Consider the following 21,043-nt stretch of genomic DNA (forward strand, 5'->3'; position numbering starts at 1 on the left):
CAACCATTAAGTGTTGGTGTGTTTGTTGTGTTGTGTACACCAGGGGCCAGACTCCCGCTGAATCAGATTTCCAGATCCTGGAGATTGCCCGTAAACTGGAAATGTATGGCGTCCGCTTTCACCCAGCAGCCGACCGGGAAGGAACCAAGATCAATCTGGCCGTCGCTCACATGGGGCTTCAGGTTTTTCAGGTGTTTGGCTGCTCTGTGAAATCCAGTCCCTAGCAGTGTCCATTACCATTACTTCCCTATTTTAAACGTTGATTTCTCTTCCAGGGCAACACAAAGATAAACACCTTCAACTGGTCCAAGATTCGCAAACTGAGCTTCAAGAGGAAACGCTTCCTGATCAAGCTTCACCCAGAGGTCCATGTAAGTACGAATAAAGAGATCAGCGTCCAGAAAGTAGGACGGGTTTCATGTCTGCCTTTAACCCTCAGACTCCCCAAAACCTGTTGACGGGATCGAAATCGCCAAAATGACACTATTTGTCAGCCAGAAACTGTAAAAGCTCAAATCTCCAGTTTTCTGACAGTTCAATCTCTTGACTTGAATTTATCAGTTGGAAAACTTAAGCAAATCTTCTTTTTTTTTCCCCCAAATATTTTTATTGAGGAAAGTAATGGGATAACGACAATGAGAAATACAATCCACTTCTTCCTTCTTTTTTTTTTTCTTTTCATAACATACATTCATACATATAGGTACACAAGCATGAATACATACAAGCAAAGATATATGCCAATGTTTAAACACACCCGTGCACACATATGCACATAAGAGAAAACAATAAACCCTCCTCACATCCACCCCATCCTACCTCAACTTGGCACAATTTGACCAACATACAATATTGGCCACTCAAGATTTATGAGACACAGAAACAGGCACACATTCAGTTCAGGAGTAGCTTCAAACTTATAAAATATGAGATAAACGGAATACAGAAAAACTTATCAGTGCATCCTCTCAGGGTATATTTAGTCTTCTCAAGCTTTAGATAGAATGCGGTGTCTTTAAACCACCAGGAGATGGAAGAATAATTGACAGATTTAACGTCTTGCCAATAGGAATGTGAAAGCTAAAATGTCCGTCTGCTTAGAGTTTAATGCATCAGGGATCTCAAATATAGCAATCAACGGGGAAGGCTGCAAATTTACTCCGAGAACAGTGGACATGATATTAAAATACCTGGTCTAAAAATCATTTAGAGCCAACTTAGCTAAATCTAGATGTTAAATTGTTTTCGACGACACTTTATTCTTCATGTCCTGTTTTAAAAATCCAACATAAAGAAGTCTTTTGCTCGCGTCAGATTCTGTAAAAAACCCAAAAAGATTCTGCGCTTCTGGGTGCAACAGAGAAACAATGAATGCTTCAGCTTTGACCAACAGTCACCAGACAAAAATTCAGGGACTTTTCAGCTGAACTACAGGCTGTCTTTGTACAGAGCAGAAAAGGAGACAACAATGGGAGCAAATGTAAACAGTTAAATATCCGAACCACGGTGCAGTTCTTGATATTGCAGTGAAAACTGAGCCCACAGCAAGAAGAATCTGCTTCGAGTCCAGATGGTTATTGTCAGATTTCATATCCGCTGTGAAGGACATCAGACCACTGTGTTGTTTCATTGTCTCTGTCTTTAACATATGTTTTAGGGCCCTCATCAGGATACTCTGGAATTTATGATGGCCAGTAGAGACCAGTGTAAAATCTTTTGGAAGATCTGTGTGGAGTATCACTCGTTTTTCCGTTTGTTTGACCAACCACAACCCAAATCCAAAGCGATCCTCTTCACTAGAGGCTCCTCCTTCAGATACAGGTGATCACTACTAACATGAAAACTAAAGCATCTGTCACTTCTTTCATGCTTGTTTATAGTAACCTTGGGTTTCTTTAATCTTTGCTTTAATTCAACATCTGTCTGTCAGTGGACGAACCCAGAAGCAGCTTGTGGAGTTTGTCAAGGAAAACGGAGCCAAGAGGACCCCTTACCAGAGGTGTGTGTTTCAGTCTGTCACAAAGAGCCTTTACTGCTTCAGAAGCACTCACTGGAAAATATTTCCATTTGCGTTCATTATAATAATTCTGATATAATGTGTTTTTTTTTTTTTCTTGTTTAGGAGGAACAGCAAAATACGAATGTCTGCTCGCTCCCTAGCAACAGATGTGCCAAAACAGGTAGGTGGACTGTTTAAAGGCCAATTCATAGTTTCTGCATGACTGATGTGGACTTTGAAAACAGACAGCAGACATACACACGGTTCTGTTCACGCCATCGCAGGGACATGGTAGCACCCGGGCCTACATGCACCCTCGTGGACACGTGGATGTGGAAAGCATGAATTGGCCTCAAACATGTGAAAGTAAAACTTCCCCTGAATTATGCTGTAATGGTTAAACTGATAAGTCTCCTCTCTTTTGTCCCTTTCCTTTGTCCTGTCTCTGGTTTTTTTTGTTTTGTTTTCAGAGCTTGTCATTCAACGACAGTCTCAGGACCTCCTACTCCCCTTCCTCAGCTGCTGTGTCCTTCCACCCAGCACACATCTCCAGCATTCTCCCGCGAACAGATCTCCAGCCTCAGCTCCAGCCTTTGTCCACACTGAGCCACTCTCCAGCGCCTCTCCAGCAGCAACAGCAGCAGCAGCAGCAGCTTCAGTCCCCTCTGCAAGCTCCCAGACCCCCCAGCCCTCCGAAGGAGGAACCTGTCAAGGCTGCTTCCCCGTCACACTTCGCTTTTCAAGGTGCCCCTAGCAATCAGGCAGCAGGACACTGCAGCCCCTTGTTTGTGTGTGTAGAGAGTGCCACTTCCCAATCACAGCCCTCCAAAAATGGCAATGAGGATAATGAGCGTGGTGGGAGGAGGGGGACGGGGTGCTCGGTGGGAGGGGGAGGAGGGAAGAGGAGGGGGGTTCTTACACCTGAGGCGTTTGAGGCGGAGCTTTTGCGTACAAAACAGAATCCCATGTTTTCGATGTCAAACTCGCCGCTGCAGGTTACCGAGGAGTTCATCGACGATGATCCCACTGAAATCTCCTTCTACGGTGGGGGGGCAGAGGCGTACTCGTACGGGCTTGAGGATAAAGTAGATCAGTTTGATTTTGTAGAGGAGTCTGACCTCAGCAAAAACAGGATCTTTAGTGTGGGAATTGAGGACCTGAACGGGAACACCAGTAACTTCCCTGATAGCATTGTAGGTCACTCTGAGACCAGCTCCTTGGTTAATAACCGCTCAGAGTGCAGCTCCCTGGACAACCTGGGGCTCAGCTCTGCAGGAGAGTCCATGTCGGTGGGTTATGGAGGCCCTGACTCCTCCTCACTGCGCCTGCCAGGGTCTGACATCCAGTCAGAGGCCAGCTCGATGGTCAACTTCCCAGCATACTCTGTGCGCTCTGAGAGCAGCTCTGCGGTGCAGTTCAGTGACCTGGTAGAGCAGCTGGAGCAGCTCAGCTACCCGCCCACTGCCACCGAGGGCTCTGGGAACGGCAGCTCGGATTCAGACTCCGACTGGGGCTCTGACAGCGTCCTTCCCCCTGAGCAGAACCTGTTCTACAGTAACCCTTTGACGGGGAGCAGTGGGATCGAGGGGTTCCTCCTTCAGTGCCACAACCTGCAGGCCCTGGCAATGGCAGACCCCTCTGGATCCCCGCATGTTAAAATGTAAAGCACAGACCTTTACAGCACTTGAAGCCTCAGTCCAGGGCTGTCCACAGTTTGTGACGTTGTAGTTAATATAAACAGCAACACATCTCCTCCTTTAGAAATCATGACATTTAGCTTTGGTCTCAACCAGATCCTTCAGAATGTATTTAGCTGCTCAAGAAGATGCACACAAAAGCCCCTTTCAGACATGCACTACTTCCTGTTAATCTGATGACATCTGAACGTGTCGGCTTCATGTGTAAATGAGAACGCAGCTCAGTTTTCTGTAAATGTCACAACAGCAGCGTTGCTAAGTTTGACCCAGTAACTGTGCTGTAACGAAGACAGAGTCTGAAACAGGTCGACATGAACGAGAATCACCCAAAATCAATGTAATCCAGGTTAAAACATTAACAGGAGCTCAAGTACAGTTTGGTGCTTCCAGTTTATTTAATAAATACATGAAGACGTGATTGATCCTAGTCTAACAGGAGGTCACACTGTGTACTTTTATTCACCTCAAACAGGTGAACACAGTCACAGTTCATCAGCTGAGTTCCATCACAGCTGGAGGGATACGTATACTTTTTTTTTGTTTGTTTTGTTAGTAGCAACTCTGTAATCATCACGCATTATTTTCAGTCTTTACGAAATCATAGATAAACTAGTGTATTAGTTATTTGGACAGTTTAATTAGCTGATGTTAGTCATTTATTATTGCATTAGTATGTATTATACGTATCCCTAGATCTTCTGTCCAGTCTCACATTAATGACCAGCATTGTACCGTGTCTCTTCATCACTGTGCTGGGTCTGTCTGAATGAAGCTGTGAGGAACATTACCATGGCCGTAGTCTGAAAGGCAGGTGGTCGTCACTTTAACAGACTGAAGAAGCAGCAGTGTTGCGTATCCCGTGTCTGAAAAGGGCTTTAGTCTCAACAACACCCTTCAGAATGCTTTTAGCTGCTGAAAAAGGGATGCACACAAAGATGGCTGCACCGTATGAGACAGTTTTTAGGCTGATGGATTCGTTGCTGATGTCCAGCCATCTTTGTTTTTGCTTTCCAACAGCCTGCCCACTTACCAACTTTGTGGTGTATCTGTGTATTCAAACACCTACATCTACTGTTCCGCAGTCAGCGCTGTCATTTGTCTTTAGATTTGACCCGGTGGTCCTGGTGTCCCTGCCATGGTCGGGTTGTGGTGCTTGTTTTTAAAAGAAAAAACAAAAAAAACTACACTCCTCTCTTCTCATGAAACTTTGCCCAACAAATTTTCACTTTCATGAGATTCTCGAGTGGCAAATGTCTTTCAGCGTCTTTTTCAGTTTCTAATGTTGAGTATGCATTTAGTGTTCATCCCTCAAGCGTTTTAGAAAATGCAAACCGTTTTGCTTTTACGATAGAGGCGTTCTTTTATTACGCAACGTACACACTAGCATAGTCCTATTAGATTTACCTCCTACTTGCTGAATGCATAGCAGTTTAACCCTCTGAACCCCAAGCTGTTTCTGGGATGTTTTCGGCTCATTTAAGGTCCTGCACCTCTATGAAAATAACACATCCATGACCAGACTCTCAGAACTCAAAAAATATTTTAAAAGATCCTGATTATTTATTTTCAAAAATTAGAAACACTTGGAACAAACCTATCTGCGCTGTCTAAGCACAGCCTGCAGTTCAGCCGGAGATCCACTGAGTTCTTGCCTGTTGGTCACAGCTGAGTGACCAGCTGGTTGGTTGTGCAGGAGAATTTTTAGTTTTCACAGGTTTCTTGCTCTGATAAATGGTGCAGTTTTGCCCGTTTCAGTGTTTTGTTTTAAGGATAACATGCTTTTCAAACCCGCTGGCGGGTTTTGGGGGTCAGAGGATTAAAGACAACGTACACATTAGCATAGATCTGATAGATTTCTTTTCCACTCGCCGGACACATTTTCCATTAATGTCCTCCAACCACTGTTTAATCACATCACTTGGCATTATAGTTCTAAAACTCAAATATTGCTAAACTTGTAAGTAATGTAGAGTTTTTATGATGATTTCTACTTATGTTTTTAATTATATCTAAGCTTCAAAAATGGGACACCCTCATTGACAAAGTATTTAACAAGTGCTTAACTGCTTTTATTCTTAATAGTCGTGGCCTAGCGTTTAAATCTTATTTCTTACATGGCAGTGGTAATCATTAATCTGTCTCTAATCTCAGGGTGAAAATGAAACCAATAGTTGCCCAGTGATCCTTACACACCTCCTGGGTTTAAAAACAACACATGCCATGAAGCCATTTTTCCATTTTCACTGCTGTGCCTCGCTGACACCTGCTGGCCGAGGCAGCTATCAGCATTCTTCACATCACAGCGGTCCGCAGTTGGCGTCTTGTTTGGTCGCTTCGGGATGTCTAAAGACGTGTACATTTCATCAAATATAACTCCATCTAACATTTTTTGCTTCGTGTTAAACTAAGTTGAATGTAAACGGTGTACTATTGAGCCAAAAAGTCCACCGTTAACACCACTTTCTATACAATGAATGTATCATCTTACATGTCTGTAAGGCTTTATAGTATAAATGGTTTATAATATGCTAGTACTTCCTAATTAGGTTGGAATGTAGAGCAATGCAGCGCTTTTCAAACTCTTGATCTTTTTGGTGTATTTGGTGTACTTGTGGTACAACTGATTGGTCTTCCCTCTGGCTTCTTGTAGCCGCGAGCATGTTTTGGGGTTTTGGCATCAGCTACCTTTGGAAATACCAGCAAGATGATATTCTGGTTATTGGAAGGAAACAGGGGTCTTTTGCACATTAGAGTTTTTTTTTTTTATTAGCTGGATTTTTTGCGTTGTTGTATTAAGTATTGGTATAGGAGCGATAGTTTGCAGGCATCCAACATATTAGCATGCAGGACGCTTTTTTAAATAGATATTGGTCAGTCTCCAGGCCTCAGAGAGAAATCTGGTGTCGGGTCTGTCTTGAAGTGGTTCTACTTAGATTCTTGGTGGAGCTCAAATCAGTAGTTTTGTAAGTTAACCCTCTGAACGCCGACCTGTCTCTGGTCATTTATTTTGCTTCTGTCACATTTTCCTTCACTGAGGGCTCTTTTTTTTTTTACTGCAACATAAAGTCCTGCACCTCTGTGGTGAGAAGAGGCGAGAGCTGGAATTAACACATACAACATTTTTCTAAGTACCCACGAGGGCTAGCAAAACTAGAAAACAAAAACATTTAACATTTTCACGCCTCCTCTGCACATCAGCTCCAGAAAGATGTTTCACCGTGCTGCATGTATCTCCCAGCAACGTGCTCCTCTCTTCACATCACTTCTGTTGCTCCATGTCAACACGGAGTCACTTGTTGCTTTACAGCTGCGACGAGGAGCAGAGAATCTTATGTTTTTACAGTCGTGTTAATGCAGACGGTGTATTTTTGTCAAATGAGATGATAGAATTAAGAAATTTCAATGAAGTGTCAAAACTTTAAGCTTATTTTTGGTCATTTTTACTGATGCCGTCATGTTTATAGATCGTTGGAAAGTTTAAAATCTGATGATTCCTTCTCTTCTTCGAGCTTCTAACTGATGGATGCTTTAATTTTGGCAACTTTTCTTTTTAAAACATGCCAGCTCAACAGGCTTTGGGGTTCAGAGGGTTACCTGATATCTCATTCTCCTAAATACATTCTAGACTTAAAGAACCACTTCAATGTGCCTGAAGCCAGACTCGACTCGGATTTCTTTAAAGCTTGCTTTTTCTGTACGTGTTACAGAACCTCCTTTTGTCTGCAGCACTTGCACCGTAGTGCCTTTAAGCACTTACTTACTTTCCCTCTTGTCATGCAGTATGCTTTGATCTCAGGTGTAGGTTCCTGTTTTTTTTTAGATGTTTCCGCCGAATATCTACGTGGAAGAAAAAGGGGATTCACATAAAAATTAAGAAATTTCTTTTTTTTTTTTTCGTAATCAAACAACAGTTGATAAATACTCGACTGTTCTCATTGTCATTTTGAAGGAATGCTACGAGCCAAAACGCATCAGAAGTGTTTTTTTGCAATCTCTCTACAGTCACAAGTGTGGACAGGTGTTTCTGTGTCACCTTGGAGAGCTTGGAGCATCACGTTGTTTGACATCAGTAGAGTTCACTGATGTGGTGAAGGGTTTGCCTTTTTTTTTTTCTACCATGTGATTATTCCCACTTCTTAACTAAAGATTTAATTCACTAATGACGGGCTGACATTTACAACCAGCTAACTGCACTTAGGCACCAAGTAATCATCACTTAATCCTGAACATGTATATTTACTAATTATAAACAACCTGTACTTTATGTTTGTATGTTTTACTCTCAAGAATAAAGTAATCACTTTTGGGTACCATGAATGTCAGACTTAAACTTCTTTTTGAGATGCAGATTAGGGCTGAACAATTAACCAGAGTACCATCACAATGTGGACAAATCATAGGAGCTGCGATTTTTTATTTGTATTTTTTTTTGGACAAAGGTAAAACGTGTCACAGTGTGTCATTATAGATTGAGCACTGTGGTGCTACAGAGATGTCCCGGCATAAAAATCATCCTCTCTGGGCGTAAAGGAACATGCCTGTGTGCATATTGTATTTATATATTGTGGGAAACCAATTCAAAACTCCCAACAAGCTTGCTACACATATCACATTATGATTTTTTGCAGCCCATTAAGACTCAAATTTAAAAAAGCAATTGCAATTCCTTTACCTGCCTTAAGCTGGTGTTCAGCATCATTTTATTGGTCCAGATTTTGGAGGATAAACTTCAGAGTGCAACTTGAGGATACTGTTTGTAGAGCTGCTGTTTTATCCTAAACCTGCTGGCAGAGTTGAAAGGCTTTCGTTTTAAAGAATTGCCACAATTACTTCTCCTCTTTGAGCAAGAAACTATAAAAATAATAACAGCCCTTGAACTAATCTTGTTCTGTCAGGGGAAAAAAAAAAATACTAACTCTAAACTTTAAAATGATATATTTGATCAAAATCACTTTATTCTGTATAAGTCATTAAAAAAAAAAAAAAAAAAAAAAAAAAAAAGCACTAACCAGATACTTCTTGGCACAACTGAGAGTCCGTGATGGATTTAGCTTTGGCCAACAGCCATGCGGCAGAGTTTTCGGCTGAACTGCAGGCTGTGTTTACACAGAGCAAAGAGAAGACGAGTGTGGAAACAAATGTAAGTAGTGAAATGTGTAGTCACCTTTTTTTTTCCACACTTGTGGACAATTGGAAAAGTTTTGGTTCATTCCAGTTTGCTTGAATGAAATGAATAATCAACCAAATTCTGCTTTCTTAACGATTTCTGGTGTTCTAACTGCGTCATACTTTACCAAAGACATTTTAGAGTCGTCACTACTTCTAGTCATGGTTGTGCCGTCTCCATAGAGGTGCACGACTTTATATTGCAGCAAAAACTGGGCCGACAGTAAGAAGAAGAAAAAAAAGATGTGACAGGAGTGTCAGAGGGTTGTAACTACACCTAACTCTGCAGGAACAGCTTGTGATCCCTCATAAAAATATTTGTACAATCTGGGACAGCAACATGCTCCGAAAAGATTTATTTCTTCACACTCCCTTGAGTTGTCTGAATGCATCACATGTCCCTGCAGATCGGTTAATTGTGCCACCATTAGAAGGCTGTCTGGTTTTACAACAGTCCTCAATATCTGAGGCAACAGACTCGTGTGCTGTCGGGGGCTGGGTCCGACTTGTACACAACATTTCTGCACCTAATTCCAGCTGAGTGTGTGCTCCCTATTTGGACAGGCTTGGAGCCAAGTCATTCCACAGCAAACCCCCGTCCTCCTGCTGTGGAGCCCAGCGTCCGCTCTCTTCCCCTTCTCGTGTCGTTCCCTGCGGGGAACTTCAAATAAACAACTGTTTGCCCTCCAGACGAGCCACATTCCTGATAGCGTGAGCAATTATTTCCGGGTCGAGTAGTGAGGTTTTTTTTTTTTTCCCCTCCTCTCAGCCTTCCCCCACTTCTTTTTTCTTTTTTCCTTCTCTAATAGAAGTGGAAGAACAGCTGTGGTGACCCATGACTCAGTGAAGAGAATGGCCCGGCGTTTCATCCGCTTGTTTTGTCTCCTGATTTGTTGTGCAGAAAAGCTCGCAGGCAGAACAAAAGCGGCGGTTCTCTGAAATGGAATCAGGATCGTATAACTAACAATTAATCATTTGTCCTTCTTGTAGAGGGCTTTGGGGGGAAAAAAATGGGATAAAAAATGTGGGAACCATTACTCGCCTTGGTTGGCTTCACTGCCTTTAATTTGTGTTTTTGTGAACAGTTTTCCTCAGAGGAAACGTGGAAAAAACACATTGCTGAAGATGAATTTTACTGTCGTGTGTTTGACGATATGTAGCATGTTGGAGAACGGTGCTGTTAAGTTACACTGAACCCTCTGATGCCTTTTTCACTGCAGTAAAAAGTCCTGCACCTCTTTGGAAACAGCATGACTAGAAGTAGAGAGAACTGTCTTCTGTGCAGTATGATGCAGTTAAAAAGCCATACATAAAAAAAGAAAGTTGCATTTCTTACATTTTTTTTTTATTATAATTTTACAAAAATGGAAAAATCAGGAATCAACATGTATAAGTGTCCACAAATGTTAAGAACAATATAAAAACATGGTGACCCCCACACTCTATAGATACCTTAAGACTCACATTTTGAAGTGTTTTCATACTTTTGCTCTGTGTGAACAACGCCTGCAGTTCAGCCTAAAAGTCCAACAATTTTCCTCACATGACTGTTGGTTGCAGCTGAGTCACTGATTGGTTTTTGATTGCGCCAGAAAGTGTGAGCTTTTTCTTGTTTTTTACCAAATCTAGTTTGAAAAATCTCTGTTCCTGCACCAAGTGCAGTAATCCTAGTGCTGCATTGGTACATATCAAACAAAATATCCCGGTTGCTTTTTGTTTTTTTTTAATTCTATGTTTTCTATTCTTCATCCCTTTAGTCGTGTAAATGCATAAACTGTACAGTCTTTTTTTAAAACACTTTTTAATACTATGTCTTGTGCACTTTTTGTCCTGATGTTTCTGCACTGCCTCCGAGAGCTGCCATCTCACATTTCATTGTGCTTTCTTGTACAATGACAATGCAGAGATTCTGATTCTGACAGAGCAAACGATTTAATTTTGGAAAAAGTTTAGATCATACGAGTAGAATAAATAATAATAATTGCATGAAATATCACAACTTTAAGCCGAATCTGGGGAAGATTTCCAACTAATTGTCACAGATGACTATCGGAAAGTTGAAAATGCAAAGACTCTTGCTGTTTTTAATAGTTTCTAGTTGATAAATGGTGCAATTATTATTGTTTTTTATTTTACAAATCCTTTTTTTATTTTGATAAGATACATGGCTTTTAAATCTGCTGGTGGATCCAGAGCGTTACCCTCCACCCATTTCAAAATGTTGTGTTTGGCCCATTGGGTAGATTCCTTGAACTCGTCTCATCCTTTCCCACCAACTCACACTGTCATTTTACTTTACCTGCTTGTTCATTTAACTAACAAGAACTTCCATTTTCGGTTTCTCTCGTGCACAGATTCGGTGGTTGACAGCCCTCAGCTCTCCCCCTTCACCTCCAAGGGTCCCCTCTGCCTGTCGCCCTCCTTCCAGATGTCCACCCTCAGCCTGCCGGGTCAGGCCCCGTCGCCCCTGCAGAGCCCCATCCTGAGCGAGGTGGGCAGCACTGCCAGGCTAGAGGAGGAGGAGGAGGGCAGGAGGAAGGTACACTGCTCACATGCCACCCTTCCAACCCGCCGCCTCACAACCGCCACAACACACACACTCCATTCACATTGCAGCTTATAGCAGGATGAGAGGTTATTTTTTTTATCACAGTGAAGGGAAAGTCGGCTTGCTTCTCCTCCTGTTTGAAGTGTTGTCTGTTGCTGTGTTTTTTATTATTAATGTCCCTCTGCTCTCTCAGCGATATCCCACCGACAAGGCCTACTTCATTGCCAAAGAGATTCTGACCACAGAGCGAACGTACCTGAAGGACCTGGAGGTCATCACCGTGGTGAGTTTCTCTTTTCTCTGAACCTCAAAAACTCCAGCAGATTTGAGAGGAATGTTAAACCTTCAGAAGCCTAAAGAATCCACAGGATGTTGTGTAAAACTAGGCCTAGAAAATGTGTTTTAATTTGGTGTATTTCTGTATTTTATGATGGTTATTTCCAGTATTTTTATGGGTGCCTAGCCGCTAGTATAGTTTTTTTTTTTTTCACAGTTTTTCCAAATATGAATGAAATGAAAAATACTTTATTCATCCCAGAAGGGAAATTCAATTTAATTCAAAAATATATTTTTTAATGTACAGCAGGTTGCTGTTTGTTTGTTTGTTGGAGAACCTCTTTAAGACGCTTTTAGAGCTTAAATTTGAAGTTTTAGTACAATAATATATAGGACCTGACCGATACTGGACTTTAGGGGCCGATGCCAATACTGATTTTAAATAGTGCATGTTATTTATTCTATATTTGATTCTAAAAAGCTAAATATTCACTCGTAATGAATTTATTGTTATATTTAGAAAGATTACTCTTATTATTCTTTTAAAATAAGCTTTCATATCGGACAGCATGTGTGCAAATATTGATGTATCTGTGATTGGCCCTAAAACTGGCAAGATCTGATATAAGCCAAATACTTTTATTTATTGTGACTAAAAAAATAATGTAGTGAAACCTATTTAGTGTCCTCTAATCCCTGAGAGGCCCACCCTGGTCTTGTTCCTGATCATGTGTATGTATGCATCAATATATGTTGTTGTGCTCCCAGTGGTTCCGCAGTGCTGTGATCAAAGAAAACGCCATGCCCGAAGGCCTCATGACCCTCCTCTTCTCCAACATCGACCCCATCTACGAGTTCCACCGAGGCTTCCTGAAGGAGCTGGACCAGAGGCTGGCTCTCTGGTAGGTGCCCCGTCATGGTTTCATGTGCGATCGGATGCTCTGAGGCTCCGTATTAAATCTGTGTGTTTTCTCAGGGAGGGTCGCTCAAACGCTCACGTCAAAGGTGACTACCAGAGGATTGGCGACGTGATGCTCAAGAACATGTGTGCTCTTAAGGTGAGAACACTTTGTCACTTGAATTAACAGCTCTTCTCCTTTACACGCTTGGCCAACAATAACTGTGTTTGATCTGATGTGCAGGAGTTCACCAGCTACCTCCAGAAGCACGACGAGGTGTTAACAGAGCTGGAGAAAGCCTCCAAGAGGCTGAAGAAGCTGGAGACTGTCTACAAGGAGTTTGAACTGCAGAAGGTGTGCTACCTGCCCCTCAACACATTCCTGCTGAAGCCCATCCAGCGCCTCATGCACTACAAACTCATCCTGGAGAGACTCTGCAAACATTACTCTCCCATACACCGAGATCACGATGACTGCAAGGGTGAGTTTTTCCACTGATGATATCAAAGTACCTCTCATTTTCAGTCATAGCTGAACCACATGCTTCAACAAAAAAGGCAACAGTAAATGTAGCTTTCCAGTGACAGCAGTGGTGGTAAAAATATGTTTTCCTGAAGTAACATCAGCAGTTAGGCCTTTAGATGTAAAGAGTCGTAACATTCTGAGTCCCGAAAACCCACTTGTGGCTTCTTGGGTGCATGTTGTCTTTACAACGTCTCAGAAATTTGAATTTTTCAGCCAAAAAAAAATTTAAAAATCGTCTTTGAAAATTTGTCAGAAACCAACCGTCACATGACAAAACGTTTCAGCTGAAGTGCAGCCTGTGTTTAGTGGAGAGGAGACAAGAATGGAAAACAAATTATCAATAGTATGTAGAGTGTTCATTTTATCCCGGTATGGTTAACGCCTTTGGGCACCTGGGAAAAAGTTGTACATGTAAATTCCAAGTTTGTTTTAAGGTTTTGCAAAATAAATAATCTAAGAAATCAAAGTTTTTCTATGATTTATGGCACTATGAGAGCGTCATACTGCACAGAAGATATGTTTGAGTTCTCTCCACTTCTAGCTATGGTTGTGTTGCTTCCATAGAGATGCAGGACTTTATATTACATTGAAAAATGAGCCCACAGTGAGTAGAACTGTGGGAGAAGCAGAAAACATCCAGAAACTGCTTCGGGTTCAGAATTGAGTGCAGTTCTTGAGATGCTTGTTCCTTCTCAGACTGCGGGCTTTAAGGACAGTCGTCCTCATATGTATTCATACCCTTCCATTAAAGAGAAGGCAAAATTCACAACAGTCACTCAAATAACTAGAAACTGAAAAAAGTAATAATAAATAAAAATTTGCTAAATTATAATTTAGTGAAATAAGACATTGCTTTTGAATTGTGGTTGAAAAAAATAATTAAAAAAACAAATTAGAGCACTTTGCTCATGAGCAGTGAAATCCAAACACCTGTCAACAGGTGCAGAAGTCTGACTGAGAGTTACAGAAAACACTTGATTGCATTAATTGGCTCAAAGGGTTGCTCAACTAAATATTAGTTTATGGGTCCATCATGCTTGTTTGTTTGTTTGTTTTTTTATATTTCTGTTGAACCACAATTCAAAAGCATTTCATTAAATTTGTACTCATTATTACTTTTGTCAATTTCAACTTATTTCAGTGACGGCTGTTTTTTTTCCTTCTTTAATGGGAGGGTATGAATAAATTTGAGGATGACTCAGCAGTCCTCCATGAAAAGGAGTGATGGTCAGTTAGATGATTGTGGGTTCACTTAAAATGGTCACATGAGTAACAGACCTGTTGTTTATGCTTAAAAATCAACAACTTAAAGACAAAAATATTCTTAAAACTGTCAAAAATCAACTGTGAATGTTAAGAAAACGGCTCTTCTTTTAGCTCAGATGGTAATAAATCAGTGATGAAGATGTTTTTCGTTCACAGAGGCTCTGAAGGAAGTGGCGGAGATAGCCACCCAGCTTCAGAGCAGTCTGATCCGGCTGGAGAACTTCCAGAAGCTGACGGAGCTGCAGAGAGACCTCATTGGGATCGAGAACCTAACAGCACCAGGCAGGGTGAGTGCCACGGCAGAGGGTTGGAGGCATCAGGAAGCTGGGTCTAAAGAGTCTAACACGCTTGTTGTTTTTAGGAGTTCATTCGCGAGGGGTGTCTGTACAAGCTCACCAAGAAGGGGCTGCAGCAGAGGATGTTCTTCCTGGTTAGTACAGAATTACTGCTGCTCAAACTCTGGTCGGAGCTTCAGCAGTTGTTCAGCTTTTAATGTCTGTTGTCTTTTCAGTTCTCAGACATGCTCCTCTACACGAGCAAAGGTGTTACGGCGACCAATCAGTTCAAAGTGCACGGACAGCTGCCGCTTCATGGCATGATCGTGAGTCTACGAGCTCCTATTCACCTACACTGTCCCCCTTTAACCCTCTGAACCCCAACACCGGCGTGATTGAACGAAAATGACACCACTGATCAACCAGAAACTGTGACAATACAAATTTCCAATAATCCTTGAACTACTCATCTGTGACACGGTGTTCCATTGGGACATTTGACCCAATCTACGCTTGAAGTTGTGATATTTCATTAAGATCACTTTGTGTGTCATTTACAAATTTGCAAAAAGAGCTGACCGTGTGCTGTAACCAGATTCTACAACAATAATCTGCATGCCTGGGACTTTTTGGTTGAACTGCAGGCTGTGTTTGCACAAAGCAGAAAAGAGACGAACCACATTAAAAATGTCACTTTTAAAATATAGTGTGTGTTTTTACCAGTATTGGTAACACTCGTAGGTTCTTAGAAAAATTTATTTCAGTTTTTTTTTCTTTCCATTTTTGTAAAATAAATACCTAAAGCAGTTTTGTTTTTCTTTTTAATGATATTTCATAATATAACAGTTTCATTCTGCACAGAAGATATTTTTGACTTCTCTCTACTTGTAGCCATAACTGTGCTGTTCCCATAGAGGTACAGGACTTTCTGTTGCAGTGAAAAATGACAGGACCAAAACATGCCCAGAAGCTGCTCGGTGTTCAGAGGGTTAAGTTACATCAGATCCCACAATGACTCCGGTTCACTGTCAGAATAATAGCAGCACCCGATGATATCGGTTAGATCGGATGTTAGAACTGTGTTGAGAAGGGAGGGTGTGGGTCTCCTAACTCTGCATGTCTCTGCTTCACTCCTGGCTGCAGCTCATAGTGCTGGATGCACCGGTAAGTCCTCGGAGCTCTGCCAGCTTTGGACGCCCAAACCCTTCCCTTCTTCTCCTCCTGCCTGTGTAGACAAAGCTAAAGCACACCTAGCAGATTGCACAAGACGCTCTGACATGTCGGTCTTTGCCCGTCTTAGCTGTTCACGGTTAAATAAAAACGACCAAAATGATAAAATCTAAACCGGGCATTACGATGCGTCTTCTTGTCAAACCTGATGGGTGCGTTTTGACTTAAACGTGGATGCTTAACCCTCTGAACCCCAAGCAGTTTCTGGGCGTTTTATGTTTTATCTCTCTGTGGGTGCAGTCTTCTCTGCAAATAAAGTCCAGTTGAGCAGTTACAATTCCTTGAGTCATAAAAATAGAAGGAAGTTGATTTTATTTCATTATTAAATCAGCATGTACAGACTTTTTCCAAGTGCCTACAGCTGACATCAGTACTAGAAAATACGGAACAGTGGCTCGACATACTATAGATACTTTACTATTTACCTTTTTAATTAGTTTCCATAAACACAGCCTACAGGCTTGTGACTATTGTTCACAGCTAAGCCACAAACGACTTGATGATTGTGATGAGTAGCACAGATTTTTTTTGTCTTTTACAGTCTCAAGTATTCTTAAAGGTATGTGTTTGATATTTCTTAATGGAGACATATAGAATGAAGGGATTTTGATGAAATATCTTGATATTAATCTCAGGTTTGTTGAAGTCTTCCAGCGGTGCAGCATGTCACAGGTGTTTGAAATTGAAAGTTCTTGGTATTCAGATGGTTAACATGTAGTCTTAACGGGCTGCGTTTCAGTTCTTGTTCTGTCGTCTGACAACCAAAAAGGAAAAATATGTAAATAAGAGCAGCTTTATTTGAAACTTAGCTGCATTAAAATACATTTTAATTCCGTTCTACCTTGTGTATGATGACAAAAAAGCATTCTATTCTATACAGTATATATGAGCACAGAGAGCAGGAAAGAAGTAAGCAGAGTTTAGGTTTCACAAAGCCAGTCCTTGTTATTTGGTTTCAAATTGCTCTTATTGTTTCCACAATCTTCGGATATCCCTTAGCGTTGTAATTCTATTCTCACAACTTCAAGTTTGTAAAACACAATAAAGTTTTGGTTTTGACCATATGGGGCTCTTAAACCATTCCTGGTAAAATGCTTGTTTAGAGATCCATTAGAGCGCTGCTTCTCCAAACCTGGCTGATGTTTTTTTTTAATGAATATCTTTTCTGTCTGCAGGTTGAGGAAAGTGAAAATGAATGGTCGGTCCCCCACTGTTTCACCATTTACTCTGCTCAGAGGACCATTGTCGTGGCAGCCAGGTGAGACACACATGACACATGTTTCTTTAAGGTGTGTAAAGAGATCAGTAACATTTTCCTGAATGTTTATCGGTAATAGAAGCACATGTTTAAAAGCAGACTTCTGTGATCATTCAGATTAGAAATGTTGTTTTTTGGCACATCTTGGTGGTAAAGATGACGGATTTTTAGAAAACTTCCGTTTTACTCTGGAAACTCTTAGTTTCTTCCACTTTATTCCAGCTGTGGGTCTAAAGGCCTGTTCCCGCTGCTTATTCCTCACATAAAGGTGTAGAAACATTAAAAACTACTGCATCAATGAGTGTTCCCATTGGAAGTGCATCACTTTTAAGGTCAATATCTAAGATTAGTCCTCTTAGAAAGAAACTTTGAATTTCAGTGCTCCTGAACCTGATTACTAGCCTGCGTTTGAAAGTTATTAATCTTTAAAAATAATTTTTTAAAAAGACACAATTTGTAGCCAGAAACTGAGATTTTCACTTCTTGAACAACTCATGTGTTACGTACAGTTCCTTTGGGAAACCTGACCAAACCTAAGCTCACAGTTACAGGATTTCATCAAAACATTTCATTTAAATATTCCCCTAAAATAAACTGAGCTGCATGCAGTTGCATAAACGGATAGATACAGACAAGATTACGTCACTGATGCATTAAACGCTTGTGTTTGACAAATATAGCTTTGAATGAAGCTGTGGGTCACATTAAAGTGGCTTCTTTCTGAATGACAGAATGACGTCTCTTTACCAGACTGATGTCATTTCAGAGAAGGACTGAAGGTTCGTTGAAAGGACTAGATTTTGCAGTTCCTAGTGTTTGCACCACTTTTGATTTGGGAGTTCTTGACGGATGGCTGCAATAAGGCTTTACCAGCGGGACACGTTGTCAGTTGTGTACCTCAGCATCACGGGGTGTTTCGGCCATTTATCGCAATACACCCTCTGCTGAGGCAGGCCCACCACAGGTTGATGGAGCCTGGGTGTGTGTCCCGCGGTTAGTTGTTTGCCTTCGCAGCCCAGGTGGTGTCGCTGCTCTTCAGCCACAGCCAAGAGGAAAGTAACTTGGCATTCAAAATGAAAAACAGTGCTGTGATTTAAAGAAAGCAAACTGTCGTGCTGGTTCGAGTGTGCTGTGTAACAAATATTGTCAAACTACTAAATATGATCCAGAAAGTCCAGTTTAAGAACAGAACAGTGAGTTAAAGACACATCAGCCAATCAGGAGTGTCTGTGAACCTCTGTGTCTTCCCATCCAGACCAAAACACTACAACAGAGATTTTAAACTAAAACAGGGGCAGCAGTGTTTCTGAATCTCAGTTTTAGGATCTTGAAAGTATTGAGGCTGTAGCCTGTAAATGCATCATGGCAGCAACAATCTTATCTTCTGTTGCACTGATTGCAAGGTAAACAGTAGAAATACACTTTGCACACTGCCATGTAAGGTACCAGCAGTACCAGGAATGTGTCTACTTGCATGCTGACATTTCAGCAAAGGTTCAGCAGCTTAGACTTTTTTTTTGCCCAGTGACACTCTATATACGGCACTATATACAACAATAAGAAGGCTGCGTTGTTTTGACACAGAACTTCTGTCTCTTTGAACGCAGCCTGAAAAACTGTTCTTACTGTAGTTGTGACAAGAAATGTACTGATTACATCACTTTCTACGCTGTGACAAAACAGATAACATCAAGCATGTTCAGCTCCTCCTCCAGCAGTCACGAACTTGTAGGTGTGTAGCGCCACCTGCTGTACCGGAGTATGCAGAACGGGGTCCAGTAGTCGTGTGTCTAGATTCAGTGCAATCTCTGGCTTTTTACTCCACAAGCTGTCAGTTTCGATTGGATGGTTAGTGTTGAATCACTGTTAGTGTGGTTTACTCTGGACGAGCTGACCGTGTGGTTCTGTTGGACCTGATTGTAGTGATGCTGCTGCGTTCTCACATGTGTAAACCTGAGTACAATGTCAGAACCAAGCAGAAATGCACTAAGCAAGACCCATGAACTGGAACTCTCCTTTACAGAGAAGAAGACTGAAGAAACGTGAGAAGTTCTCTGTTCTCAGTTAATGCATTCATAACTTTGTACCAGCAGGTGATTTATTTTGTCGTATGCTCTTTGCATTTGTGTCTTCAGCTCTAAAGTGGAGATGGGGAAGTGGATTGAGGATCTGAACATGGCCATTGACATGTCCAAGAAGTCTCAAGAGAAATCCAGCATCTTCCTCGACGCCGGACTCGGCGATCGCTCCAACCGTAAGAGCTTTTCATTGACCTCGATAGCAGCAGTGTCATGTAAATGTGTGCTTTATGTGGCTGTTTGTTTTCCTCAGCTTAGTAAGAAGAGAATTCCTTGGGACGAGGGGTGAGCAGTCTGACCAGATGATCATATGACGATCTTTTTCATGATCTGAATCATAAATCTCCCCACAGATTTAGCTGAACTGATGTAATACCATGATTGGTTGTGCATATGGCTGCCTGGATACAAACTCAACTTACAAATCTCTGTTTCCTGTTTTCACTCTGACTTTATTCTAAAAGTTCTGAATTGAGGTTGTGATTCTCCATCACTGCTGAGCTCCAATCAGAGAGCACAGAGTCTCCAAATCATGTTCGGCTTCTTTAGTCGGGATATAGAAACGTTAACATGATTCCAGATGGTAGTTTCTTAAATGAAAACACCCAGAAAGAAAACATCAGAGCTCTTTTTAAGCTGCAGATGGATAAAAATCGTAAATCTGACAGCGTGTTGCCAGGTTTTAGTTAAACCTTAAAATCTGACAGCATGAAATGCACTTGATTGTACATCGAGGTAAAGCATTTATTGAATTTATTAGCGTATGATAAACAGTTAAACACTGTTAGCCTGTAAAATATCCTAAACGTGGAAGAGATAAATATCTTCTCTGACTTGTTCACAGTAAAACTGCAGCCTAATGAATTACTTGAGAGCTCAAACTCTGGCTGCATGGTAGTTAGTTTCAGCATCGACACTGTGATGTTGTAGGAAATTGAAGTGACTGTAGGATGTGAAGTGCGGAAAATTAACTCCATACTACAACTTTTTCTTTCCTTTATACAAAAATAAAACTAATTTTCCCATTTTGAATGACTAGTCTGCAAGAGAAGTCTGACTTATTATTCACTCAGATTACAGCACTCTTGGATGTTTTGATTATTCGTTGTATTTCATTTAAAAGTTGCTACAGCTGTTGATGTGCAGCTGAACTTTAACAGCCGACATCCACAGTCTCTGTGAGAACAATTCACATCAACACATCTTGCAGGATGTTGATCCAGTCACTGTTCTCGTAGATTAATCGTAGCAACTGGACTTGCTTGAGTTCCTTGAAGGAATCTTCCTGGGGAGAGATCTGGGGAGAGGTGATGCCTCAGACCTCCACCTCTGTTGAGGGATGGTCTTTCCAGTTTGACATAAATGGCTTCTTTCACCCCTCTCTCAAACCATCTGTCCTCCCTGGCCAAAATCTGTACATTATTGTCTTCAAATGATTGTCCTCTGTCCTTAAGATGCAGTTGAACTGCTGAGTCCTGTCCTGAGGAGCCTCTTGGATGAGAGGTGAAACGTCTTCAAGGAACTCAAGCGAGTCCAGTTGCTACGATTAATCTACAAGAATAACCATGACCTGGATGACTGAGAAGCTTCACAGACATCCAATCACTGCTATTCTTGAGCCGTCATGCTGTTTTCTGTTTACAAAATACCTCCAGAATGCGTCTGATTGACACAACCAATCAGGATTTTGTTGAGTTCAAGTGACTTGGAAAGTTTGGTCAGTTTGTTATTAATTAGATCAGATGAGACATTAAGGTCGTCTACGATCTGAGGTGGTCGGATCGTTAACCTCTGCTTGGGACAAAATCAACCCAAACGTACAGTTA

At 41.4% G+C, this 21,043-nt stretch overlaps 1 protein-coding gene across 3 annotated transcripts in view; it reads left to right on the top strand.

The window, feature by feature from the left end:
• The window catches only part of farp2 (FERM, RhoGEF and pleckstrin domain protein 2), a 51,876-nt gene that overhangs the window by 25,238 nt on the left and 5,595 nt on the right, over positions 1-21,043 (top strand). For 2 of the 3 annotated variants that reach the window (XM_008293171.1, XM_008293172.1), the window contains exons 8-23: positions 44-191; positions 276-371; positions 1,658-1,821; positions 1,931-1,999; positions 2,123-2,180; positions 2,470-2,743; positions 11,217-11,401; positions 11,604-11,693; positions 12,455-12,588; positions 12,663-12,744; positions 12,829-13,066; positions 14,533-14,663; positions 14,738-14,806; positions 14,888-14,977; positions 17,057-17,139; positions 19,275-19,393. In XM_008293171.1, coding sequence (XP_008291393.1) covers positions 44-191; positions 276-371; positions 1,658-1,821; positions 1,931-1,999; positions 2,123-2,180; positions 2,470-2,743; positions 11,217-11,401; positions 11,604-11,693; positions 12,455-12,588; positions 12,663-12,744; positions 12,829-13,066; positions 14,533-14,663; positions 14,738-14,806; positions 14,888-14,977; positions 17,057-17,139; positions 19,275-19,393 — 2,030 coding nt within the window. The remainder of the gene's footprint in view (positions 1-43; positions 192-275; positions 372-1,657; positions 1,822-1,930; positions 2,000-2,122; positions 2,181-2,469; positions 2,744-11,216; positions 11,402-11,603; positions 11,694-12,454; positions 12,589-12,662; positions 12,745-12,828; positions 13,067-14,532; positions 14,664-14,737; positions 14,807-14,887; positions 14,978-17,056; positions 17,140-19,274; positions 19,394-21,043) is intronic. The other variant, XM_008293173.1, reaches the window with a different exon arrangement.

Source organism: Stegastes partitus, unplaced genomic scaffold (genome assembly GCF_000690725.1).
Source record: "Stegastes partitus isolate 25-593 unplaced genomic scaffold, Stegastes_partitus-1.0.2 Scaffold862, whole genome shotgun sequence".
Lineage (NCBI taxonomy): Eukaryota > Metazoa > Chordata > Actinopteri > Pomacentridae > Stegastes > Stegastes partitus.